Source organism: Podarcis tiliguerta (genome assembly GCF_965153285.1).
Source record: "Podarcis tiliguerta genome assembly, chromosome: 10".
NCBI classification, from domain to species: Eukaryota; Metazoa; Chordata; class Lepidosauria; order Squamata; family Lacertidae; genus Podarcis; species Podarcis tiliguerta.
The window spans coordinates 18,341,348-18,368,567 of NC_139543.1; the positions used below are offsets into that span (position 1 = coordinate 18,341,348).

General features: G+C 42.0%; 2 protein-coding genes across 3 annotated transcripts in view; both read left to right on the top strand.

The window, feature by feature from the left end:
• The first annotated feature begins 713 nt into the window (after positions 1 to 713).
• On the top strand, positions 714 to 5,378 carry NDUFA5 (NADH:ubiquinone oxidoreductase subunit A5). The gene is made up of 5 exons (XM_083400170.1): positions 714 to 1,045; positions 2,060 to 2,104; positions 2,552 to 2,668; positions 4,031 to 4,096; positions 5,188 to 5,378. Exons 1-5 carry the CDS (start codon positions 1,025 to 1,027, stop codon positions 5,287 to 5,289), a joined length of 351 nt encoding a protein of 116 aa, XP_083256296.1. The 5' UTR covers positions 714 to 1,024; the 3' UTR covers positions 5,290 to 5,378.
• Positions 5,379 to 9,250: 3,872 nt separating this feature from the next.
• Positions 9,251 to 27,220, top strand: part of IQUB (IQ motif and ubiquitin domain containing) — a 34,771-nt gene continuing 16,801 nt past the window's right edge. For both annotated transcript variants that reach the window (XR_014502085.1, XM_083399510.1), the window contains exons 1-8: positions 9,251 to 9,474; positions 10,838 to 11,625; positions 12,982 to 13,116; positions 13,531 to 13,698; positions 13,799 to 13,974; positions 14,195 to 14,350; positions 16,297 to 16,507; positions 24,167 to 24,342. Coding sequence is in view for 1 of the 2 variants with exons in the window: in XM_083399510.1 (XP_083255636.1) it covers positions 9,266 to 9,474; positions 10,838 to 11,625; positions 12,982 to 13,116; positions 13,531 to 13,698; positions 13,799 to 13,974; positions 14,195 to 14,350; positions 16,297 to 16,507; positions 24,167 to 24,342 (2,019 nt within the window). In the remaining variant the exon portion in view is untranslated. The remainder of the gene's footprint in view (positions 9,475 to 10,837; positions 11,626 to 12,981; positions 13,117 to 13,530; positions 13,699 to 13,798; positions 13,975 to 14,194; positions 14,351 to 16,296; positions 16,508 to 24,166; positions 24,343 to 27,220) is intronic.

The window sequence follows — 27,220 nt, forward strand, 5'->3', positions numbered from 1 at the left end:
AAGTAATGCAATGGTCCTTCGAGGGGACCATGCTGGAGGCAAAAGGAGAGCGCGAAGAACCAAATATGTGTTAACAACCGGAGGGAGAGCAACAGAAATTAGGAATTTGTGCAGCGCTTCAACATATTCAGAGGCACTTCTCAAAACGAGCTCAGCCGTCTACCACCGTTATGAAAAGGTAGGGCGGTAGCGCCAGCTCCGTATTTTAGGTGGGGATTTTTATTTTAAACCTACCTAGAATTTACCCTAGCAATCCCAACCAAATATAAAATATTTTTAAATATATATATGCATATGTATAAATATTATTTATATATATATATATATATATATGCATATGTATAAATATAAAATATATATAAATATATAGAGTGCTATTTTCCTAGAAAAAGAGGTGCCAGAACTCAACATGAACGCTTCCCTCGTTCTTTTATAATGGCAATGGCGCCCACCTGATGGGAGCCGGAACTGAGTTCCGCCGAGTTCCTTGAAAATTACCCTGAGTATATCGTTTAAACTGCGCGCGCGCGAACGTTGACCCTCCTTCCCAACACGAACCACTCGGGTGCAAAACAACCTCTCCCGCAACAGGCCCCGCCCTCTTGGAAAAATATGGAGATCAGCGGGAGGAAACCAACCAATAGCCGCTCGGAGCGACACAGGCTAAGCGCTTCCCGTTTAAAACAAAACCTCGCTCTGCGCATGCGCATCCTGGCTTGGTCCTACGGGCATATAGAGCTGTACATCTTAAGTCTCTGACACGGAAGCGACCTTACGCGACGTCTCCGACGCAGAGCCCTTTTGCGCATGCTCACGCGGAGGTTGCCCACCCTGTCATGTGATAGAAGCGCTGGCGCGCGCTCCTCCGCCCTCGGAGGCATTGCCTTGCCCTACAGCCGGCGGCTTGCGCACGCGCGTCGCCTTCGCTGGCTCGCCGGCTTCCGTAGGTTCTCAGGATTGGTCTGTTGTTGTTTTTTTTGTTGCCCCAGAATCCCTTGCACGCGGCAGCTGACATATAGTAGCTATGGCCGGAGTCCTGAAGAAGGTGAGAAGGGTTGAGGTCGGTCGCGGGGGTGGGCGTCGTGCGGCAGCTGGCGGGTCCCCTCATGTTGTTGTTTAGTCGTGTCCGACTCTTCGTGACCCCATGGACTCCTGTCTTCCACTGCCTCCTGCAGTTTAGTCAAATTAATGCTGGCAGCTTCAAGAACACTGTCTAACCATCTCGTCCTCTGTCGTCCCCTTCTCCTTGTGCCCTCCATCTTTCTCAGTATCAGGGTCTTTCCCAGGGAGTCTTCTCATGAGGTGGCCAAAATATTGGATCCTCAGCTTCAGGATCTGTCCTTCCAGTGAGCACTCAGGGCTGATTTCCTTCAGAATGGATAGGGAAGAAACTATACATTTTTTAATTTTTAGTTTCTTTCCCCGTTAGATTCACAAAATGTTTAGGGGTATGCATACCCCCAGGAAAAAGAGCACTGTAACTATCCTTTTTAAAACTCTGGTCCATGCAAGTGAAGCTGCTCGCCTCAAGTTTCCAGTAGCTTTGGAGGTACTATCCTGGGTGTAGAGGATCAAGTTGATCAAGGGTCTGGAAGCCTGTGCATTGCAATAGGTTTTGGATTAGATTACCCTCGTGGTCCCTTCCAGCTCTACAGTTCTGTGATCTTCCAGCTTGGGATCCCAGCCTCATGAGGAATGGTTGAAGGAGGTGGGTGTGTTTAGCGTGGGAAAGAGGAGAACTTTCTGACAGTAAGAGCTTCTTTGACGATGGAACAGACTCTGAGAGGTTGTGGACTTTTCTTCGTTAGAGAGTTTTAAGCAGGTGTCATGGATTGAGATTCCTGCATTGTAGTGGGTTGGACTAGATGACCCATAGAATCTACAGTTCTGTGATTCTATGATGTGGTAAATGTGTTGCTTGGTGCAGCATCCAAACAACAAAAGCGTCTTTTGAGCTTCAGAAACAATATTTTTATACACACACAAATGTAAAACTCATCTTAAAACGATCCTTAATTAAGGATACTTATTAAACTTATCTATTTTTAAATCTCTGCAGACCACTGGACTAGTTGGGCTAGCTGTATGTGAGGCACCACATGAGGTAAGTATAAAGCATTTGCTCATTTGAAATTGAAGAAAACGTGAGGACAGTATGGCTTACCAGGAGCATATTTCATCTTAATAAGTTGAGATATGAAGAACTGTTTTGACTGTCCACACAGCCCCTTTTGTGTGAGCCAAGAAATAAATCAGCAGTCTTCCAATAACTAGAGTTTTCCATGCTTCTGAATGTTAAGTAGGCTCATTTTATATGTTGCATTAGATTTATTAAAGTAATTAATCTTAACGTTCTAACTACCTTAACATGCAATTTCTCCAGTATCTTGAATTTGAGGTGGTTAAGATTCTAATAGAGTTTTGCAGAATTGTTCCCTTTGCTACTGAAGAAAGCTGTGAACTTTATAGTCATTTTTATTACACTTCTTAGTTCACTGTATAGACTTTTATGGTTCACATTAAATCAATGTATGCTATCTGATCTTTTCAGCGCCTCCGGGTACTCTACTCGAAAATCCTTGCTGCTCTGGATAGTATGCCTAAAGATGCATCATATAGGAAGTATACGGAGAACATTGTAAATGAGCGGCTTGATATAGTAAAAACAGTAAGTATGTCATACATTTTAAGCATCTCAAATTACATTGTTCAAGTGGCCTGTTGTCCCTTGCTTCACTTACCAGATTTGCTTTTTGATTGCTGTCAAATAGAGATGCATAAACTGGCACTAGTTGCCATGGGACTGGAGAGCTGAACAGAAAGGCCACTCTGGCCTCTCCTATCAGCTGTAAAATCTAGGGCTGCTGGGAGGCTGCGCACATACACCCCCCCCCCTTTCCAAGTAGGGTATTAAGGCAAGGTGATCATCCATTGACCTGAGAAGGAGCTGTAGCAAGTTTGCTTCTCTTAAGACTGCAGAGCTGAAGGAAAACACACTTTGGCACCATCATCATTATTATTAGATTTATATACCACCCTTCATCAAAATATCTTAGGGTGATTCACGAAATAAAAATGCAAGAGAAAAGCACAAATAAATACAGTGGTGCCTCGCAAGACGAAATTAATTCGTTCTGCGAGTTTTTTCGTTCTACGAGTTTTTTCGTCTTGCGAAGCACCGCTGTGTATTGACGGTTTCCCATAGGAATGCATTGCAAGTTTTTCGTCTTCCGAGGCATTCGTCTTGCGAGGTACCACTGTAGTTATAACAAAAGCAGCAAAACATTAACCCCTCCCCCCTTCCACAAACACTGGGCCAGGAACTAAGGGCTGCTGGGTGTGTGGGTTTAGTGTATATGTTTTTACAATCTGTTTTAAGATGCCTTGAGGATCGTTCATTCAAATGTTTCCAGTGAATTCAGCAGGGCTTACAGGATTGCAGCCTTGGTTTTAGTTTCATCTTGCACTCATCCCAGAAGAACTATTATAGGTTATACAGTGCATCTGTTTTGTATTGTATGGGTTTGTATTGTCTGTGTGTTCTCTGGAGACCAGAATAGGAATAGTCTACCAACCTAATTTCTTTTAGTAAGTTTGTCAATATCAGATCAAGATATACATTTTAGTCCTCCATGATAACTTAATTTCTGCCCCCTCTTGAATGGTTAAAATACCAACAACTCTCTCTCTCTCTCTCTCTCTCTCTCCCTCCCTCTCCCTCTATTATACCCCACCCATCTGGCTGGCTTTCCCCATCATATCTGATGTTTGAAAAGCCTTAACTTTTCCACAAGGGTAATCTGAACTACTTATTGCTTGTTGAATTGAAAGGGTGTGGACATATGCAGCTGGCAACCTATGGCTTCTTGTTCCTTTTGACATTCTGAGAAAGAACTACTATTCTAGACTATATGCCACTTTTGGAAAAGGCTCATTGGGTTATTTTTTACTCTGAGTGAGATATAGAAAGATACTGTTTGAACATACATCAGAGCACATCTGAGCCTTTCACTTCTACTTCAACTTGCAGGAACCTGATGTGCAAAAACTGGAAAGTAAAATCAATGGTGGACAGATAGAAGAAGTGATTTTGCAGGTAATATCTTCTTCACAAATATCTAATTATTTAGCAAATATAGGATTTGCCAAATATGCAACTGTTTCTTATAGGCTCTACTGAAAAAAATGAAAGGAATCCAATTATCTGTTTAAAATGCTGAATTTTGAAAGTGAGACATAATTTTTTTTTGGGGGGGGGTGGTTCTCTGTAGAGAAAATTTAGTCAGTTTGTTGTCAAGATGGAGACTAGCCTTTACGGCAGCAAAATATGAAATGTTAACTGTCACTATATAAAAAAACCATAATGCAATCCTTTGTTTACTTAGAAGTAAGTCTCACTGAATCTCACCAAATATGGTGTTATTATACATGGCAAACTAAATTTTGCTGCTGAATAGAAAAAAGAATTTCCTACAATGTAGCCAATCACTTAACCTCTTACGTCCTAATAAGGCAGACATAAAGATGAGTGTTACAGCATTTGCTATACTGATGGAACCTTTTCTAACATAACCTTGTCTATACTGCCTCTTGAAACTATGGTACTCTTTGAAATATTGGTAGCAAAAACCCTTATTACAAAAATGTTGAGGGCTGCATACAACTAACTAGGCGTGCAATCAGGATTCAGTGCAAGGACTCCTGCTAGCACAACTGGGAATAATCTCCCCCCCCCCCCGCATACTTCCCAAATGGGCTTGGGGAGGGGGTGCCTGGAGAATCCTCAGAACAGCATTGGGGGGGGGGGGAGAGATCATTCCATTGGGCAAACTAAAATATTTGGGAGGGTGGGACTATTGAAAGAGCACAATGCTGACTTCCCCCCTTTGTTTTCTATGTTACCCCATTATGGAGCTCTAAGCTGGCTTTACCAGACTGGGTGCACTGCTCATCTCTGATGCATTAACAGTCTTCAGGATTGGGACCACTGACTTGATCAAAAGATATACAGTGTTTATGTATTCCAGTGCTGTACCAATTAAATTGTTTAACAACAAGCAGTGTCAACAAAAATCTTTAGTATGTAATTAGTGGATCTAATAGATGTTCATTGTCTAGCTTAGATGCAGCAACTTTGGGAAGGTTTTTTTTTAATAAAAATAATAATATCCTTTTTTGTTTTAACAGGCTGAAAGTGAGCTCAGCCTAGCGAGGAAAATGGTGCAGTGGCGACCCTGGGAGCCTTTGGTTGAAGAACCTCCGTCTGATCAGTGGAAATGGCCGATATAGTTAATGTTATTTGTAGCTTTTGGAAGTGAAAAAGATGTAATCAAAAGTATGCTGGACATGAATGAAAAATATCTTAATTCTACTCATAAGATTTGTTTGCTATAATTATTGGTTATATATCCAAGTAAGCTGTACTCAAAGCAGACCTGTTGAAATTAATGGCATGTTAGTTCAGTGCATCTTCCTTGAATATGACTAGCATTGATTACAACCCATTAGTTGGAAAATCACTGTGAACTTACCACCAGGTGCGAATGGTTCTTAACAATTTAACTGTTATAATCTTAAATTCTATAGACACTTGCATGTATGGGAATCTGTATAGGGCATATAAGAACCTTCTTCCCCCACTCTGCCACCAACAACCCAGTGCATGGGTTCTAACCCAGTGCATTCTTGAACAAGCAGATGGGCTAGATGAGCATTTGGAAGGAATGAACAGGTTTCCTGTTCCTTGGACTGCTTTGGTGTAGTACCTGTTTGAGTCTCCATGCTTGTGGAATGAGAGGGAGTGCAAAAACCCCCCAGAACTCTGTTATTCCCTACTGGACTTCTTATGTACACAGGAGAAAGACTGAGTCTATTAGGTTCTAGAACAGGGGTCTGCAACCCGCGGCTCCGGAGCCGCATGTGGCTCTTTTACACCTTTGCCGTGGCTCCGGGGCGGATACTAGCGAGGGGAGGAGGCTCATTGTGCACCCCGACACTCCCCACTGTGGCGGGCGCTGTACTGGCTGTGACGTCACATGGGGCGGTGCGTGTGTTAGTCACGCACCGTCCCGACGTCGCCTGCCCGCCCGCTACATTGTAAGGGGCATGTACGCTGGTCACTATTTTGAAGGGGAGCGAAGAACACACACACACAAAAAGGTAACTTGTTAATTTAACGTTTATTTCTATGAGGAGGAGTAATTCTGAGGGGTCAAACAAAGAAATAATAAAAAAGTGACAAAAAAGTTATTTTTATAATGACGAGTTTTGCGGCTCCCAGTTGTTGTTTTCTTCGGAAACGGGTCCAAGTGGCTCTTTTTGTCTTAAAGGTTGCAGACCCCTGTTCTAGAACAAGCTGCTAATAACATAGGCTATATTGGAGGAGGAGGTCATCCATGGATTACCTCCACTCTCAGAGGAAGAGGAGAAGGGCTTAGTGGCAAAGCATCTGCTGCCTGTTGGAGTAGACAACATTGATCTAGATTACCAATGCCTTGACTCTATGAGGCAGCTTCCTATGTGTCAGAGCTATCTAAGTTTTGTATCCCTGTGGAGGAAGGAACAGTTCTCAATTTCCATGCTGTTTCCATTGGCAGAGCAGAGCTGCCTGCTTTCTCTGGTTAATTAGCCTTTCCCCCCAAGTAGTACAGTGGTACCTCGGGTTACAGACGCTTCAGGTTACAGACGCTTCAGGTTACAGACTCCGCTAACCCAGAAATAGTACCTCGGGTTAAGAACTTTGCTTCAGGATGAGAACAGAAATCTTGCGGCGGCAGCAGGAGGCCCCAATAGCTAAAATGGTACCTCAGGTTAAGAACAGTTTCAGGTTAAGAACGGACCTCCGGAACGAATTAAGTTCTTAACCCGAGGTACCACTGTAGTTGACCTTGTTCTCTTTTCTAGCTTGGGTAGGATGAGAAAGGGAAGCTTTCAGAAGTGACTTGGTGAGTTCATTTTGTGGCATGGGAACTGGCGGCTTCCCAAACAGCAAAGATTTGCTCCTTCCTATCTTACCAGCCAAAGTGATGCCACCAGGGCAAGAGGCTGCTACAGATGAGTCTGGGGATAGCAAAAACCTGTGCGTGCAACAATAAAACTTTTACTCTGTATGACACTGGTAGGGAGCCTGTGCCCGTTAAATGTTCTTTAAGTCCCATCAGTTCTGACCATTGGCCATGCTGTCTGAGATGGAAAGAAACTGGAGTCCCAACAACATATGAAGGAGCCACCCCTGGTTTTATGCTTTACTGACATTTGAAGCTGATTGCTGCTTGCTTGGATATTTTAAAGTATTGCAATTCTTCAAATCACTGTGACTGAAGAATGCTTGGTGTTAGATGGCACCTGTAAACACAGTTATTTGCTATCTTGTAAAAAATACTGTGTTTTAGAAGGAAAGCCACTAGAGGGCATCAAGTGTAACAATGTGGTAAATGTTAAATACAGAAGGAAGGGTCACAACTGGATGAAGATGACTATAGTAAAAAGAAACATAAAATCAGCGCAACACAAATGCTCTTGCAAGTTTCACCAAGATGAAAAGCCTGTATCCTTGTGACTAAAACTTGAATTTTCTTATTGGCTTCAAGCTCCTTTCCGCACTTTTTGTGAAGGTGGCTAACTTCTTGTGTTAATTTCTGGTATGTTTAAACATTGTTTCGCTTATCAAATATTATACAGTTACCATGTTCTCCATAGCAATCTAAACTGAATTCCATAGAATTCCAACTAATAAAAGAAAAGAAAGGCAATATAAGAAAGAAACAATGAAAATACAGTTAAATCTGGATCGTTAATGTCCCATCACATGTCAATCACAAATTCACAGGCTCACCGTGGCGTGGGACCACCTGAGTGATGCTACTGGACGGTTGGTGGTCCACGGGCCACAATTTGGCAAGCCCTGACATAGAGGGAATAAATGCCATGTAGCTTTCCCGGAAGTTGTATTGTGGTGAACTCATACTCTGCCATAGTGTGACACTGCACTTCTATGCCCCTTTTAAAACAAAATGAGCGTTTATAAAGGCAGCCAATCATTCAAACCTGTAAAGCTTTTACTTCCAATTTAGTGTGCTTTAAAGTTTAGAATGCAGCTTTATGCACCTAGTCCAAAGTACAAAATACACAGGTGTAAAAGAGGACAGTGATGCCTTTAGTGTGGAGAGGGATTTTCAAGAGGCGCAGCTGCAAAAACAACTCTCTTATTGGGCTAGTGCTATCATTAGATCAGCTAGGCAACTGTCTGGGATGCAGATCTCAGAGGGCAGCTTTATACCCATTAGTTTTTGTTATATCTTAAAAAATTCTGATATTTTACTTCTATATGTTGAAGCATTTTATCATTTTAAAAGCAATTCATACATTAGAATTAGTATTTCACAGAATGAGGGTCATCTAGTCCAGCCCTCTGAAAGGCAGGGAAAGCTCAGCAGCAAGCAAAGCAAGATTTTTGTGCGCCTGAAACTTGACACTCTGAAGAGACTTAAATTTTTACATCACAATTCAGAAGATGTTTTTGTGCTAAAACATTTTCTTTTGTATTTGAGGAAGATAATCAGAGGTTGTGGTATAACTTATTCCCCCCCCAAACATCTTTGTTGAAAGTTAAAAAGTACATAACCATATGTGCACTAAACATTGTGAGAGAATAAAAGAGAAACAGCACCTGTAGAAGGGAAAGTAAAGGGGGGGGGGGAAACCCCCAAAACTGTATACTTTACAAAATCGTGATTGTACTTCACCAGATCTTAACCTATTACGATACGATACGATATATCTTTATTGTCATTGTCCCATGCAGGACAATGAAATTGAAAGACTACATAAAACTACATAAAAACTACCACAAAACCACATAAAAGCTACATAAAACTACTACAAAACTACATAACAGTATTTTTAAGAATGGATTCCAAAAACCATTGAATTTGCCCATGGCAAGTCTGCGTTTATATGCAACTTGTTCATATGTTGCGAGTTTGTGTAAGTCTTCAATCGTTGAAGGGAGCTGCATTTTTATTTTTCCAATTCATCAGTATTATTCTTGCACGTTAGAATAAATGGAACAGTTTCAGGTTTTGTGCTTTTTTCCTGCAAGGCATCTGTTTTTGAAGATCAAAGTCAGCGATTCTTTTTGGGGTTGTGTGCAAGTAGTGAGCCTTGCCTAGAGCGCAAAATAACAGCCTGGCGCTGGTACTGACAGCCCCGCTTGCACCGCATAGCAGTCAAACGCCTGCACCCTCCACCTCGCCAGCCCCGCTGTATGGAAAACTCCGGGCATGCAAGAGCGTGTCGCGCATGCGTCCCCTTCAGCTACACATTGATTGGCACGCTTTGTCCTTCCTCTCGCGAGAGTTGGCGGCGCCGCGGTTGCTATGGATACAGCGACTCTCCGTTCCAGCTTGGAGGCGGAGCGGGTCGGGCTGATCCAGCGGCCGCTTCGGGGAACTTACGCGAGGACCTAGCGCTACGGTAAGCTCCTCCGCCTTTATTAATGGCGTCATTAATATCATTATTATTATCATTATTAACCACCCGGCGTGAGAATAACGCAGAGAAGCTGGAAGGGAGCGGGAGCTGAGGCAGAGCCGCCATGACGTGAAGGGCAGGCTGAGCGCTGTACTACAGTTCCCGACATGCTGTGCGCGAGGGCTACGTTTAAAAGGCGTCATGGCGGCGGCGCAAAGCACCTCGGGACAAGTAGTCGGTTGGTTTTGAGCAGGTTAATTGAGCAGCGGGTTTTCCTTGTCCCCTCCCTCCGCCTCACATAAATAATGATGGATAGCTCGTGTTGCATTCTGGGAGCTGTAGTTCCTGTGCGCGTCGGGCACTAAAGACGTGGTACATGTGATACCGCTTGATTTAATTGATGATGATAAAATAAAAAAATTAAAAATTATAATTAAAAAATAAAGGTGCTGCTTGCTGATTGCTGCTGCTCCTTAAACAACATTTTTCTCTTTTATTCAGGCTTAACTTTCCAAATGCAATCATTTCTGTGTAGTGCAAATAGTTTGCATGTGCCCCCTCAGAATGTACCGATGTTGATAGATGGGAGATTAAATTTAATGAGTAGATTCACTAGTTAAGAAATCTAATTTCAATGATGTTATGTACTGAGTTGAATAGGATCCAAACTGCAGCAGTCTGATTGGTCCTAGAACAATAGGATCCAAAAGGCAGCAGTCTGATTGGTCCTAGAACAATAGGATTCAGAATGCAGCAGTCTGGTTGGTCCTAGAACAATGCAGCAGTATGATTGGTTGGCAGGAACCACCCAATCATGCTCCAGATAGAAGTGAATCCACAACCTGATTGGCTTACAGTAGAATTCCGGAATTAGCCAATCATGTGCAGCCCATTGTGTAAATAATGTATATAAGGCAGGTACTTTGAGGGGACTTTCATTCATTCCTCCTCACCACTATGAGCTGAATAAAGAGCATGAAATCACTTTGCGACTCTGAGTATATTTCAAATGACAAGTTTTAAAATGTAGATTGCTTACTTTTAAGTCTTTTAACATAGAAAAGTAGGAATTGAAAGTGGACGAGGAAGAAAAGCATGCTGTTCATTTAGTGTCCATGGGATATGCCCTTAACTAGTCTCTAAAGTTGCATTCTGGAATGTAAAAGTAGTCGGCCCCACAACACAGCGAAATTTTATAGTTTGTGTATGCTTAGTAGGACGAGGTCCACCCACCCAGCAGTTGTGTTGTACAAAGGGCAACCAGTTATTCAAGACAAAGGACTAAATGTACCTTTTTGTTCACATTTCCCTGTAAATTATGCTTTCAGCTCATGTGAAGGTTAAAAAGGTGTACTTCTTCTTTCAGGAAAATGGCTGATCCAGAAGAAAAGGAAGGTGGCCTGGCTGAAGCAGAGGCTGAAACGCAAGTTTTAGAGGACACTTCAGAAACAAACCAAGCAGAAGGAAGTGCCAAGACTATAGGAACTACACAAGAGCAGACAGGTGCAACACAGCAGAATGAAACAAACCTGCCTATGGAGCAGGAACAAGGCCCAGAATTAGCAACACGTGAATTGGGTGGTGCTGAGGAACCACTACAGGAGCTGACAGCTACTGAGGAACCAGCTGCCATGGCAGAAGTAGCCACTGCTGAGGAACCGGCTGCCACTGAGGTACTAGCCGCTGCTGCGGTACCGGCTGCCACTGAGGAACTAGCCACTGCGGAGGAATTAGTGGAGGGGCCAAGCATTGCTGGGGAACAGGACCAGAATCTTCCTGCAGCTGAGGAACCTGGCGCTGCTGCAGAAGGGGTTCAGGAGCCAGCTACTGCAGACGGACTGACAAAGGGTTTGGAAGTGATAGAAAAAGAAGAGGAAGCTCATCCAAAATCCCAGGATGTGGTCCCAGGGTTTCAGGAAGCTATTCTAGAGGTCCAAGATCTTGGTGTCAAAATCGAACCACTTATAGTTGACACAGATGCATCTAATATCACAGTTGCTGCTGATGCTGCTTCTGTTGGTGCTGCTGAAAGTTTTTCTGAAAGGGCGGCTGATTTTGCAGCACATATGCATGCTGCAAGTGCTTTGTTAACAGAAGCGTTAGCATCTGAAAGAGAAGAGTCTGAAGCAAGTATCGAAGAAGCTACTGTAACAGGTGGGGAGTTGTCAGATACCATATATTGCCGCTGCCTTTACGACTAAGAACTGTTACTGATTAGATGATGTTAATAATGTTGATGACTGAAATGCGTCATTTTCCTAGGTCCACTAAAATCACTTCCAGCTAGTGGCTCCTTAGTAATAATAATAATTATTTTTATTAATAATAATTTATTACTTATACCCCGCCCATCTGGCCAGGCCTCCCCAGCCACTCTGGGCGGCTTCCAACAGGATATTAAAAACACCGTAAAACATCAAACATCAAAAACTTACCTAAACAGGGATGCCTTCAGATGTCTTCTAAAAGTCAGATAGTTGTTTATTTCCTTGACATCTGGTGGGAGAGCATACCACAGGGCAGGCGCCACAGCCTGGTTCCCTGTAACCTCACTTCTCGCAGTGAGGGAACTGCCAGAAGGCCCTTGGCACTGGACCTCAGTTTATATGCTTCTTTCCCACAAATTGAGCCCAATGCCGTGTACAAGGAGGATAGTAAAATAAATCAGCAAATAAATCTAAAAACAAAAACTAAAGATTGTATAGCAACCACCAATTTACAGAAAAGTGACAAGAAAAAAAATGCCGAAAGCTGCATGGAAGAGTCATGTCTTGCAAAATCACTGCGATGCAGTTTGCTGAAGCTATGGAGTAGGAGAATGAATGCTACCATTTGGGTCCCTCAACTGAAAAGGGTCAGTTTCAGGAGCTTGCCAAGCCTCCATGGGTTTGGCAACAAATACTTACATGGTGACCTCAACCCAGTTAGGCTCATTCCTAAATGTGGCTTTTGATATTCAGTAAGCGTGCCTAGAATTGCACTGTCAGATTTGTATGTGGGAGAAATAATTATTTTTTGTATACATGTTCTCCAGCATTTGTACAAAAGCTGTCCATATGAGCAAAAGCTTCCCAATTGATTTCAGTGGTCTGGGTCCCGCACACCCCGTGCAAGTGGAATTAAGTTTTGTTCATATCCAGAGACACCACTCTGGGTACAAGGTATATATTGCTGGTGTGTGCATAGAGTAAATTGTTGCTGCTTCTGATCATTATAACAGCTAAAGGGTTATATATCATTGTCTCTTTTCTGTATGTTTTTATTTTAAATGGTGTCATTGTTATTATTCTATAATAGCAGATCTTGAAATAATTACATTTAAAAGAAGTAGATTATAACATGTCACATAATCTGTTGCATTTAAAAAAAAAAAAATTCTACCAAGGCCAGAAGAGAAGGAAAGGTAAATTCAGCAGTAACTTGACTTAATTCATCTAACTAAACCGTACAGTTTTTAGAATCTGTTGTTGATGAAATACAATAACAGATGTTTTGTTTTTGTTTTTTCAGTTCGAGTCATGCTACATCCTGCTATCCAGGTTTTCACTAAGTCTTTTAACATTAACCAAACTGTGGAACAAATGAAGAAGTACTTTGCAGGACGCTTAAAAGTACCACTGGATATTTTACAAATTATGTTGCTAGGTATGTATAAACCACTAGTGAGAATTAGAGTAAGTATGGATCAAGGTTTGCTTATGAACAACAGCAACAGAAAAGTTGTAATTTGCTAGAGAGAGTTCGTATTTTGCTGTTGTCTTATTTAGTTTTCAATTTTTGTTTGGTCTATGTCAATTTGTCTTGATGTTAATTTGAGTCATTCTCATAAAGATAAGTAGTTCCTTTGTTAAACTATTGCTTTATAATAGACGAACTAGATAGAAGATGGATGTGGAGAAAAAGGCTTTGACTGGGATATCAGTTGGGACAGCATTGCCACAGGCTTCCCCTAAGTTTGGTTGCATTTCCAAAACCATCCTTAATTTTCTTTTCTTAAAAAAAGAAAATGTTGATCTTTTTATTTGATGTGAAATATTAATAATCACTGTTTACTTTTAGGGCGAATAACTGACAATAGTGAAACACTATGGAATCTTGATGCTAAACCTTATGGGACCATACAAGTTGATATGTTCTCCCTTGATGAAGAAAACTTTCCCCTTAAAGCATCTAAACTCCTAGAGGAATACTACATGCCTGATGTTATAACTTTTAAAGTGCAAACAGGTAGACAGCAATGTTGCAACATGCACTCTAGCTCATTCTGGTCAGGTATTACTCTGTAACATCCTCTGTATAATTTAATAATACTGTTTAATCTGAACAGATGCAGAAACATTTAAGGAAGTAAATGTGTCAATTAAAAGGCCAAATTTTCAGAAACCGTTTTTGGGTGGATATAGACATAAAGAAACAGGCACAGAATATCATAATGCAGGATCACAGACAGACCCCAAAAAACGTCCAGACAAAGGCTATGAAGAGTTCTGTAGGTCAACACAGGTATGTTTGCCAGAGTACAAAATAAAGCACTAATATGAAAATAATCGTATAAAGTAATTGGAAAGCTAAGTAGCTTCTAACAAATTAGAATCCTATAATTATATGAGTTGTTTCTTCATCCATTTGTAAATGTGCTTTGTAGTCATTTTAATTTGTCCAATGTTTCTAGGACAGCCTCTCTTTATTATGTGATCATTAAAATGAATAATTTTATTTCTAGACAGTTGTTGAGAGGAAAAAGCTGCAAAATACGAGAAATTCAACTTCCACTCAGATGACCAAAATTGGTGTCTATATTTCAAATGTCACTGACAGATTGATAGAACCAAAAGGGTATGTGACAGCTGATGAATACCATGCAAGAAGACTTCAGGCAGTAAGTACTCAATCCATTGAATTATCATCTTTAACCCAGCAGATTAAAAGACCCTGCAATCCTATATCCACTTACCTGGAGAGAAGTCCTATTGATAGACACCTATAACATTAAACTGCAAATCACGAATGTGATAAGTGAAATTTACATTTAAAGGGGACTCACATTCATCTTAATACATTGCAAGTCACACACAGTGCTTCAAGTGGAGTTCTACTCACACAACAGGACTTTCTCTTCATCTCCTTCCTTGCACAAATCTTCTTTGGAGGGTCCCCCCGGCCTGTGGAACAGATTTTCAGGGTGCATAAGGAGCTTGAAGGGACGCGGGTGGCGCTGTGGGTAAAAGCCTCAGCGCCTAGGGCTTGCCGATCCAAAAGGTCGGCAGTTCGAATCCCCGCGGCGGGGTGCGCTCCCGTTGCTCGGTCCCAGCGCCTGCCAACCTAGCAGTTTGAAAGCACGTCAAAGTGCAAGTAGACAAATAGGGACCGCTTACTGGTAGGAAGGTAAACGGCGTTTCCGTGTGCTGCGCTGGCTCGCCAGATGCAGCTTTGTCATGCTGGCCACGTGACCCGAAAGTGTCTGCGGACAGCACTGGCCCCCGGCCTATAGAGTGAGATGAGCGCACAACCCTAGAGTCTGTCAAGACTGGCCCGTACGGGCAAGGGTACCTTTACCTTTTTAAGGAGCTTGCACCAGTCAGGAGTGGAAGGGGAAATTGGTTATGCAAGTGGAAGTCTGCTCTGTGAACAGAAAAGCAGCACTGGATCCAAATTTATAATCTTTCTTCACAATATCCTGGTATGGAGAAGGCACATAACTGTTTGTTTCTTTTTTGAAATGCATATTCAGTATAAATAGTATCTGAAGCCATTCTTCACTAGCTTTGAATTTGATAGTCAATCAGCAGAATAGTGTGTGTCTCAGAAGTGAATTCTTATAAAGGCAAGTCCGTAGCTGTCAACTTTCTCCTTTTCTGATGAGGAATCCTATTCGGAATAAGGGAATTTCCCTTAAAAAAAGGGAAACGTTGACAGCTATGCAAGTATATGATAAAGGCTTGTTTTTCTTTTCATATTTATCATTTTTTTGCGCTCTGATATGGTTGTGTTGAATATGTGGGATTTGTCCACGATCTGTGTCGCTGAGATATTTGTCTGTCAAGTCGCTATCGCTCAGGGCCTCTTCTTACATTGCAGTCATTAACCTCAGTAACAAGGAACAAACCCAAATCAACAATGCATATATGGACTTCCCAGCAAGTCCCCCATCCGTCCCTCTCACTCCACACATTCATTATTTTAGTTAGCATTCACTGTATAGCTCAGGGATGAGGAATCTGTGACACTCCAGATGCTGCTGAACTACAGTTTCCATCATCCCAGACTACTAGGCCACTTTTGCTGGGCCTGATGGGAATTGGAGTCCAACAACTTCTAGAATGCCACAGGTTCTTCAGCTCTGCTAGAGCTGCATTAGATTGCAGAAACCATCTGTTCTAAATCTAGAAGCATTCTAAGTGGCCTCTATACTTGAATTGCTTCCACCTTAAATTGTGGAACAAAGAAATCAGAATAATGCAACAAACTGTAAGAGCTGCTCAGCTGTTCTGAAAGGGATCTCTGCTGAACACAGTGGAGCTTGTGTTTAAACATGTTTAGCATTAGTTTCTAAGGGTATGTCCTCCGTTGCATTTCAAAGCTTAATTTCTGCCCATAGTCACAATTTAAACAACCATGTATGCATTACACATTTTAAAGAACTCTTTATAATAAGGGCCAATTCATCTATTGCTTCATTTAAAGATGTGGCATTCTGGTTGTAAATTACTTACTAAGAAAGCTAGCGAATTTGAAATGTATTTTTCTCGTAATTGCCAAAACATATAACAGATGCAGCAGAATATTGCTTTTTTCTTTCCCGCTATCTCCTATTCCTGTCTACAGGTAATTGTGATACAAACATATTTCCGGCGATGGCTAGCTAAGACTTTAGTAAATAAACTAAAAGAAGAATTGCGTTTGAGACTGGAATGGGAAGAACAAGAAGAACTAAGGAGGCAGAGAGAGAGGGAAGAAAAACTGCTAAGGGAGTATAATCGAAGGCTGAATCCTAGAACAAAGGATGATTTTGAATTACTCTATCATGCTTTAGAATGTAAGAGATGGTGTGTTTTTTGTTTTTGCATTTAAGAGATGCATATTTTTGGAAATTCTGAAATTTGCTTGTTCGAAAACAGGATATAACCATTGGAATTTTTTCTGGGAGGTTTTACACCAAACCACACTGGCTGTCATGAAATCACTGTTGAAATGGGATAGCTCATGCAGTTTTTCAATAAAACCATTCCGAAAGTCCGTTCAGCTTCCAAAATGTTTGGAAACTAAAGTGCAGCCCTGTCGGATGTTCGGCTTCCAAAAGAATCTTCGAAAACCGGAACACTCACTTCTGGGTTTCAATCGTTCGGGAGCCAAGGTATTCGGGATCCAAGGTAGGACTGTACAATCAAACTTCAGCTCCCGAACGCCTCCATTTTGGAATGTTTTGGCTCCCAAATGCCAAAAACCCAGAAGGAAATGCTCCGGTTTTCAAACATTTCAGAAGCCGAATGGGCTTCCAGAATGGATTACGTTCGACAACTGAGGTTTGACTGTAAAGTGATTTTTCTTTGCCAATGTAGCTGAGTCCAATGTTAACTAATGAAATGAACTCAAGACACTCATTGGCTGCATAGACATCAGGTTTCATGTAAATTGTGGGCTGGTTTCCAGGAGTCAGAGTTTGTTTGTTGCTGAAGATGGGGTGTGTCTTTAATTCCCATGTGAACTGAGCTAGGCTGTCATGTTGCAGAAGCTCTTGGAATGCATGCTCACTTTCTGCCAGGAGAACACCTTGCCTGCAGAAGTTGAGCATAAGCCTTGATTGACTCACATGCTGCTTCTGGCTTGAGATGGAACAGCTTCAGATTGTGTTGCCTCATATCGCTGCCTTGTCTGCCAATAGTGTAGTCCTGCCCTGTTGTTTGCTTCTATTTCTGTTTGTTGTTGACTGGTTGCTTCCCTGCAGTGGCTGCTTTTCATCTTCATATGGGAGCTTAGTGATTCTAGGAAGCGTTGTTTAACTTGCTGGTAGAACTGCTTTCACATTCTTCCACTGTTGCGCTGAATTGCTGAGACAGCGATCCACTGAGTTTACTGTCCTTCTGAGGTTTGCGAAGGGCATGCCTATTGATTACAGTGATGGGAGCTTTTTGCTTAGGTGACACGGTGCAGCTTGCGAAATGTATGGTTTGATTTCATACCAAAAATGAGTCATTCTATTAAAAACAAGAAATGCATTAAATAATACTAAATGGTTAACAAGGGGTTGTCCTACTCAGAGTAGACCCATTAAATTTAATGCACCTGAGTTAGTAGTATTTATTAATTTGAATAGGTCTTCTCTTGAGTAGGACTAGTGTTGGATACAACCCAAGATGTCCTGCAGCTTCCTCATCCTTTCTGAAGCTGGTACTGTGTTTGAAAGATTTCCTTCCCATCTCTGTGCTTGAGAGAAGGTTGGGGAAAATCTTACTCATCTCACACTTTACCTTTCCAAGCTAAGAGCTGGAGCACAGGGAGAGATGAAGTCATAGAATCATAGAATCATAGAGTTGGAAGAGACCACAAGGGCCATCGAGTCCAACCCCCTGCCAAGCAGGAAACACCATCAGAGCACTCCTGACATATGGTTGTCAAGCCTCTGCTTAAAGACCTCCAAAGAAGGAGACTCCACCACACTCCGTGGCAGCAAATTCCACTGTTGAACAGCTCTTACTGTCAGGAAGTTCTTCCTAATGTTTAGGTGGAATCTTCTTTCTTGTAGTTTGGATCCATTGCTCCGTGTCCGCTTCTCTGGAGCAGCAGAAAACAACCTTTCTCCCTCCTCTATGTGACATCCTTTTATATATTTGAACATGGCTATCATATCACCCCTTAACCTCCTCTTCTCCAGGCTAAACATGCCCAGCTCCCTTAGCCGTTCCTCATAAGGCATCGTTTCCAAGCCTTTGACCATTTTGGTTGCCCTCCTCTGGACACGTTCCAGTTTGTCAGTGTCCTTCTTGAACTGTGGTGCCCAGAATTGGACACAGTACTCCAGGTGAGGTCTGACCAGAGCAGAATACAGTGGCACTATTACTTTTACTAACTCCTGTAGCTATACTGGACCAATGCTGAGGCAATGGTGGACACAAATGTTGAGTGGCTACCAGAGCTACCTAGAATGTGTGTCACTCTGATTACTATTCCCGTGTTGCGGACCAGAGGTTGAGGACAGAAAGTTGCAGGAGGGCATTAGCTCAGTGGAAGACCGCATTTGTATAAGGGTGGTCGCAGGTTCCATCCCCAACATTTCCAGGACCAGGAAACTCACCAAATCCTGGCGAGCCAGTAAGCATGAATAATACTGATCTGAATGGGCCAATTGCTTGACTCTGAAAAAGGCAGCTTTCTGTGTTGGTTTAAAAGTATCTAATTTCATGGCAGAGGTACCAATTCAGACAAATGATTTATAGCTTACACAGCCACTATGCCAAGCCAGTTCTCAAAACAAGTGAAAACTGGTTTGCATATAGAGCTGCAAATTAAACCAGCTCCAAGAAATCTGTTTTGAAAAATCATTTTCCGGAAGCTGGGAACAGTTTCTTTTCTTTGCATTGGCTGCCCCCTCGTGGGTCCTCGAAAGCTGTGTAGACTTTGCTGCATTGATTTGAACAGCGGTGGCAGCTAACCAAATAAAAAAGAGTAAAGCTGAAATATTCAGTGATAAAAGCATGATCTTGATAGTCCTCTCCTCTGTGCTGCTTTTTTTATATCCTGGATGTTTTCTTCCTCTCATTCGATTGAGATACACTAATGGTTGTTACTCATTAGAATGAAAACGTTTGAGAGAATATTCTATAACAGTGTTTGAATTAGTATTTTCCCTGAGCTTTTCAGAAATATGTAGAGAGCACGATCTTGATGATCTGGTGCTGTGATCCAGAGGAAGTTGCGTTCAACTGGTACATTTGTTCACATTTTGGCTTTGTCATGGATTCACTTGGGCGGTCTTGGAAAAATTGCTTATTCCTCTTGGTTCCTCATCTGTTAAATGGGAGTAATAACCTACTTCACAGGGCTCAGTGAAGACAAATAAGAAAAGGATTTATCGGGAACTTTGGACAGGTTACGTGCCATGTACCTTGTAAAGCAATATCTAAAGAAAAAAATGCCTAGCTAAAGGCTTCTTCATAGGTTTTCTTGTAATAGGGCTTTGCCACCACACACTGAATTCTGCCTTGGTGTATCCCTCAACCACCTTGCAGTGTATCAAAAGCTGGATTCAGTGCATTGAAGCAGAAGAACATGGCAATTCTGCTGCCCACTGAGAGCAAGTGGCCATTAAAACAGAGCCACTATACACTATACGACAGGGAGAATCTACCTATATCAGGGGTCAGCAAACTTTTCCAGCAGGGGGCTGGTCCACTGAACCTCAGACCTTGGTGGGGGGCTGGACTATATTTTGGGGAAAAAAGAAAAAAGAACAAATTCCTATGCCCCACAAATAACACAGAGATACATGTTAAATAAAAGGACACATTCTACTCATGTAAAAACACTCTGATTCCTGGACTGTCCCCGGGCCATAGTTTGCCTACCCATGACCTATATTGTTGGAAAGATAACTAATGGTGATAGCAGTGACTTAAGGTCAAAGTAGACCTTGCATGGGAGTTCCATAATTGGAGCTCTTCAGATCTTTTTCAAAAAGCAAGCTGAGGTTGGATGTGTGATTTGTGTCTAGGCAATGGAGATGGGGGAAGGGAATGATCCTCCAATGCAAATCACACACCCCTCCAGAAGCAGTTACTATCCCCTATGGAGAAAACACTTGTAGATGCCTGTTTGATTTTTCCCCCTCCATGCTAATAGCAGCTTCAGTTGGGCAGGGGATTTGCCTAGGAGAATAAATGCTCCATGACCCCATCTAAATCACTTCCATTCCTGCCAGTGAATAAGGCATCAATCATTCTAATCACGGCAGTGGTCGTGAAATGCTGGGCAGATGTAGTAACCCACATAGGTAAGCTGTAAGGATCCCTAGATAAAAATATAAATGGCTTTATGGAGATGTTTATCCAGTTTGCAGATGACTTTGTCTGCAAATTGACAGCACTAGGCGAAAACTGACAAAATAAATTTCAACAGAGATAAGTATAAAGTTCTGCATTTAGGTGGGAAGGATCAGAAGCACCTGGCTTGACATCCATTTGTACATGTGAAAAGGACCTTAGGGCCTTAGCAGATCACAAGCTAAACAAGAATCAGTAGTTCAGTGCAGCAGCTAAGGAGGCCAGTGGATTTCTGGGCTGTGTGAACAGAAGTATAATGCTCAGATTGAGAAAAATAATGGTACCACTCCATTCTGCTTTGGTCAGATATCACACAAAGTACTGTGTGCAGTTCTGGGAACAAGAGTTTGCAGAGGATATCCACAAACTAGAACATGTCCAGAGATGGGCAACAGAAAACCAGAAATGGTGATGGGAGACCAAGTCCTATGATGAAAGGTTAAATGTGTTGGGCATGTCTAGCCTGGAGAACAGACAGCTATTAGGCAATCTAACCAGCTTCAAATATGTAAAGGGTGTTATATAGAAAATGGAGCAGATTTGTTTTCTTCTGCTACATGGGGAAGGGCTCTGTTGGTTCAAATTACAAGAAAAAGCACAGGGGCTTAATGTAAGGAAGGGGTTACTGACAATATGAGTGGAACAGACGGATGGCCTTAGAAGGTGGTGGACTCTCCTTCATTAGGGTTTTTTATGCAGACCGTAGTAGATTTCCTGAATCAGCAGGAAGTTGGATCATGTGACCTTTGAGATCCCTTCAAATTCTGTAATGCTATGATATAAAGAAGCCACTGAACCAGATCCATAAGGCTTCTCAAGCATTTACAGAGCAAAGTAAAAGGTCCTATAATTTAAAAAAGAAAGGCTTGTGAGTTTTATACACCAATAACCACATTATATGGATTATGTGTGTTGTAACGTAATTAGCATCAAGGCTACTTGGTTGTAAATGGTTCTGAAATAGGTCCATGGTAAATCAAGAGCCTTCTGCTCAAAGTGAAAATCAGAGAAACACTGTAAACCCAGTAAACTTCAGCACCCCATTTAAAGACTTTCCCCCAAAGAGACAGAAATTAAAGATGCATGCTTAGTATTCCTATCAGATGGCAGCAGCTTTACATTTCTGGTCACATCCTGAAAGAGTAAGTTGAGGGTAATGAATACTGAACTATTGGATAACCCACATGCCTATAAGACTGATGGAGAGCTTTCTTCACTGCTTCAAGATGGAAGAAATATGATCTTCCCACTTGCCCTGCCTTATTGTTAGAATGCCTTCTTCGGGGATCAACTGTAACTATTAGCCTGTGAAAATACAAAATGAAGGGAGAGAGGAAAGTTCATCTCCTTCATTTTGTATTATAATAAAATAGCTATAGCTGATCTGAAGAAGAGCAATACTCGAGAAACATTGGGATCACCATACTTTATTCCATATTCTTTTAGGTGCGTGCATATATATATTTGGTATGCACCTATGTGAATTTCCATATTTTCTTCTTTTTATCTTGTTATGCTGATTGGGGAGGGGGAAAAGGGCTCCAATAAATCTCTCAAGCACTTGTAGCACCAGGAGGCTCACTGATTTCAATTTGGATAGCTATGCATATAGCTGTCTATATAGGTACCAAAATTAGTTCTTGTTGCTAGAGCAGAACTGTACTGCCAGGAGTAAAATACAATCTAGTCTTCTGATCCAAAAAAAATTCTGTTTCACCTGAGTAGCTTGAATTTAGCTCGAGTTTATCATACAGATCACAGCATTGCAGAACTGAGACTATTACATTCTTCTTCCTACTTTAGGAGCTATTAAAAATATGCACATCCCGTGTTTCTGCCTCCCACTGCTGCAGTTTCTTATGTAGAATAATAACATCTTCGGTTCCTAAGGAGATTATTAACCTTGGCACAGATTCCTAATTGGATAATTTATGGTTTTGCTTGAAGTATTTGTCTCCTTTGCTAATGCTCCCATAATAGAATGCTGTGTTCTCATTTTAATGCACATTGAAAATACTATTGTATAGTAATAGCAGGCATTGGAATGCTGTATAGGATGGCGTTCAACAGATGCAGGTTTTTAGTTACAACATTGTAACTGAATGCCCGTATTATTTTAACAATACAGTTTTTGTAAATTTCAGCTTACTCACTTGATGTATTTTAAATAGCTGTTTGTGTAATATATTCAGTGAGTGCCAGTCAATATGCCAATATGCAGTGATACAAGATGTAATCTGCTTAATTCTTATGTTGAGTAGGAACCTTGAAAAACGTCAGGGGGTTTTGTCTGTTTTTGTTGAATAAATGTGCGTACGTACATCAGACCTTCTCTTCTTGCATTTCAGTGCCAAAGTGACAATTGGAGAACTCTCTCCCAAAAGAAATTCTGAAATGGCAAAGGACAACTGCTCTCTAGATCTTAGCATGGGTATATCACACAACTTGTATTGGCAGTGACTAATACATTGGACTTGTGGTGTATTTCCACTTCCATATCCTATACGGGGGCATGAGACCCACAGGTGAAAGAACTGCAGGAATTAGTGTGCTTCATAAGCACACACAAACCCTGTAGCAAGCTTTGTGCAGATGCCCTTTTCGCATAGTTTCTCCATCCTTGCTGATCTCTACTACAGTGGTACCTTGGTTTTCGAACAGAATGTGTTTGACTCCTGGAACCATTCCAAAACCAAAGTGCGGCTGCGGAAGCCGTGCTGGCTGTTCGGCTTCCGGAAATCGTTCAAAAACTGGAAATCGTTCGAGAACCGGCTTCTGGAAATCGTTCGAAAACTGGAACACTCACTTCCGGGTTTCAATCGTTCGGGAGCCAATTTGTTTGGGAGGCAAGGCATTCGGCTTCCAATAATAATAATAATAATAATAATAATAATAATTTATTATTTGTACCCCGCCCATCTGCCTGGGTTTCCCCAGCCACTCTGGGCGGCTTCCAACAAAGATGAAAAATACACAAAAATGTCACATATTAAAAACTTCCCTGAACAGGGCTGCCTTCAGAATGTCAGGTAGTTGTTCATCGCTTTGACATCTGATGAGAGGGCGTTCCACAGGGCGGGCGCCACTACCGAGAAGGCCCTCTGCCTGGTTCCCTGTAACTTGGCCTCTCGCAGTGAGGGAACCGCCAGAAGGCCCTCGGAGCTGGACCTCAGTGTCCGGGCAGAACGATGGGGGTGGAGACGCTCCTTCAGATATACTGGACCGAGGCCGTTTAGGGCTTTAAAGGTCAGCATCAACACTTTGAATTGTGCTCGGAAACGTACTGGGAGCCAATGTAGGTCTTTCAAGACCGGTGTTATATGGTCTCGGTGGCCGCTCCCAGTCACCAGTCTAGCTGCCGCATTCTGGGCAGCCTTCCAAGGTACCACTGTACTGTATGTTAAAGACAGAAGCAAAGTGGGCATAAATGCATAGGTACAAAACACCAGCTGGTATTGGAGAGATGCAGGAAAACAGCACACTAAGGCATGCTACCTATGCTCCTAAAAACAGAGTACCAAAATAACAAAGCACAATCCCCTTTCACCGCTGATTAAAGCACCTGGCTATCACATTTCCTATTCATAGCATGTGACGGCTAAATCAAGAAAACAAGAGTTGGAAAAAAAATCAATAATATTGTCTTTTTGTTGATGTAGTATGGAGGCAAGAGGAGCTTGAGAATATCAACAGCACTCTCACTGGAGCCGAACGGAAGGCAGCTCTCTGTGGACTGTTAGAAAAAGAGGCCCAGCTGATTGCCACCATCGGGAGACACAAAATAAACGCATATGAAGAGAACACGCACCAAGCAATCCTGTCCTTCTTGGAAAAGGTCAGTGAGATAATTTCTGTCTGAACACTGAACGCACCCAGAGTTCAAAAACCTGAATTAACATTTACAAAGTAGCAGCAGACTGAAGAAAAGCACAGTAATTAACTTGACCAGTTGAAGATATGATTTGTGGGCTTCATGCATGTCTGGCAGTAAAATTGGCTCATTAGGTACAGTTATTAAAAGCCTTTTTATATACGCCTATAAAACTTGATGAGTGCTTTTTTTCACCTAAGCACAGAAAAACCACCACTTACATCTTAATTTACTTAATTGTGCCGTCTCATTGGAGATGATGAGTACCGTGCCCTGTGCAACCCTCAATTAATGCTACATTAGAGGCACAAGGAACTCAGTGTATTACGGTAGTCTCATTCATACTTCCCTGAATGTACATTCTAAGAAGATTTGCATGGATGGGCCATTCTTAGAGTCTTGGAGGATCCAGCAGTTCGATGCCATCACAGGGAGATATGTGGTATTCCAGATTTTGTGAAGATTAGCTATTAAGAGTGGTTGTTTGGGTTTTTTTGAAAGACTTGAAATCTGTTGAGTGATGCCAGGTCCTCCCTCATTAATTATGGTCACAATCTTGCTCTCTCATATGGACGGAAGAGGAGAGTGGCACCTCATGCCAAGTCCCTCTTTCTTCTGAAGATGCTCCCGTGTAGGGTGTATGGCTGTGCTGGGCACAGCAGCATGCCAGGCAATTGATGGCATAGCCTTCTTAGGCCTCACCTTTTAAGCATCCCGCAGTCCACTCTTTTCTCCGTGCTCGCATGCCTTGGTGAGGAGAGAAGCCTGCAAGCCTGAGTCTCAGGGAGAATACTTTGGATACTTCAGGGTGAGGCATTGGAAGGTTTTAACTTGCCATGAACAGCTTGGCAGTGGTATTGACATGCCCAGAGTGATATTAGCAGTGCATGGAATAGAAAAGCTATGCTGCAGTTCCTTGAGTGGATCTTGCTATCTGCACACTGAGAGAGAAGAATAGCAACCCGTCTTCCCCCTTGATCTGTTCTGCTGTATTTGGTATGCAAAAGCTTCTACCAGAATCCATCTGATTGTTTGGATGTGCGGCCAAGATTGGCACATGACTGCAGACTGTCTAAAGTGGCTTGAGCAGTGATATGATAAGCTGTGATATAAGGGCATGGAACAGCAGTTGGAGGACCACTTCGCTATGGGTACCCTGATCATCAGAAGCGAACAACCCCCATCCTGCCCCTTTCAAAGTGTTGTGCAAGTCGTCCTTGTAGTGGCTTAAGCTTAGAGCAGTGGCTTAGTAGAATGGTCAGTTTCTATAAAAATTAGATGGCCATAAACCTCTCTCAATCAAACTACTGACTTTCTAGCTGGGTTTCAAGTTTTACGTTGTTATCCTCCATAGTGCTCTACTGATGCAAGCCTCATCCAGTAATTGTATCCTTCAAAGAACAGCTGCATCACTCAAAATATGGCCTGAAAACAGGAGGGTTTAATTTCTACTCTGTTCTTACAATTCCGGTTTTGCAAACCAGAAGGGTGGTTTCACCATACTTCAACATACATTTTAGACATAATAAGAATAGGACTTCAAAGGTAGGCAATATCTAATTCATCTCTCCTTTTGAATAAAATACGATAACCATGAGAATAGTGTAGTGGATAAGCAAAGTTGGCCAATTTATCGTATGTCAGAATGCCCCCCCCCCCCCGCCCAGAATAAATATGTTAAGTTTACTTACCCACCACCAGATGTCACTAGCGGCCACTATAGTAGAAATAAACGTGGAGGTTTTGAAATTTCAGTATGTACAGCAATACTTCATTGCTCGCCTTTAATGTCAGGTGTAGGTGAAGGTATGATGGCTCAGGAAATGCCTTTTGAAGGAAAATGGATATTGAAGAGCAATGTGAAGGAGTGGAGCACTAGAGTAAAGAATAATAACAATTCAGCCACCATTCAGCTGTTGTGTTGTTGTTGTTGTTGTTGTTCCAAACTCCACTGGAAGTGCATATGGTGAAAAGCAGACTTTCAATCTGGACGGATTATCATGGAGGCTCTGAACAAACTAGTGTCTTCATATACTGAAATTTGTACAGTTTCTGCTGCTCAAAAAAGGGGTGCATGTACAGTCACACAAATCATGGTGGGCGTTATATACAGTCCCTATGCTTTAGCGGTGATTCATGATTCTGGCATTTCCACATGTTCCTAGCTGATGGCCCAGCCTGCTTCTAGGAGATTAGGGACGAACCAACTGCTTAACAAGGCTTCAAGGCTGGCAACTGGAGCTTGGTACACATTTAATATAGAAGTGAATTCAGCGAGATATTTCGTAGAGATAAGAGAAGCAGACAGAGGAAGTAGCTTTTGGAAATGAAGACTAGTAAGAAGGGGGGAGGGATTGGCAGCTACTTGGTTTGGAGGAAAGAGCAAAATGATCCTAATTGTGCAAGCCCAAGAGGTAAGTGGCTCTATTCTTTCTGCTTGGTACTATAGTATTCTGGGCTTAAGCACAGAATTACTTCCCTGATACTGGTTTCGAATTTTTGTGGATCTTCTCCTTCTTGAAAAAAGCCACTTGATTTGGAATGATGCTTTTAGATAACCATTTTCAGTTTCACTGCAGAAATAAAATTTGCTGAAAAGAATTCTGACCTCCCCACCTCCTTGAATCAAATGTCCCCTCTGACCATGACTTGGGCTTTAGGCACCAAAGAGACTTCGTTGACAAATTGTTCCATTGTGGTCTTTAAGGCTAACTGAAGTCACCAATTTAGATCAAATGTGAATGTGTCAAATAGATATGCTGCATGCATGATGTAGACGTTAAGGCCAACATCATAATTTACAATTTTATTTATTTATTTTATATCCACCCTATCTCCAAAT

What these genes read in the sequence shown, in the direction of transcription:
- NDUFA5 (XM_083400170.1), top strand. Translation starts at nt 1,025, where the DNA reads ATGGCCGGAGTCCTGAAGAAG. An exon ending in GGCTTGATATAGTAAAAACA is followed by an intron (nt 2,669 to 4,030) that starts GTAAGTATGTCA and finishes TTCAACTTGCAG; the next exon opens with GAACCTGATGTGCAAAAACT. An exon ending in TAGAAGAAGTGATTTTGCAG is followed by an intron (nt 4,097 to 5,187) that starts GTAATATCTTCT and finishes TTGTTTTAACAG; the next exon opens with GCTGAAAGTGAGCTCAGCCT.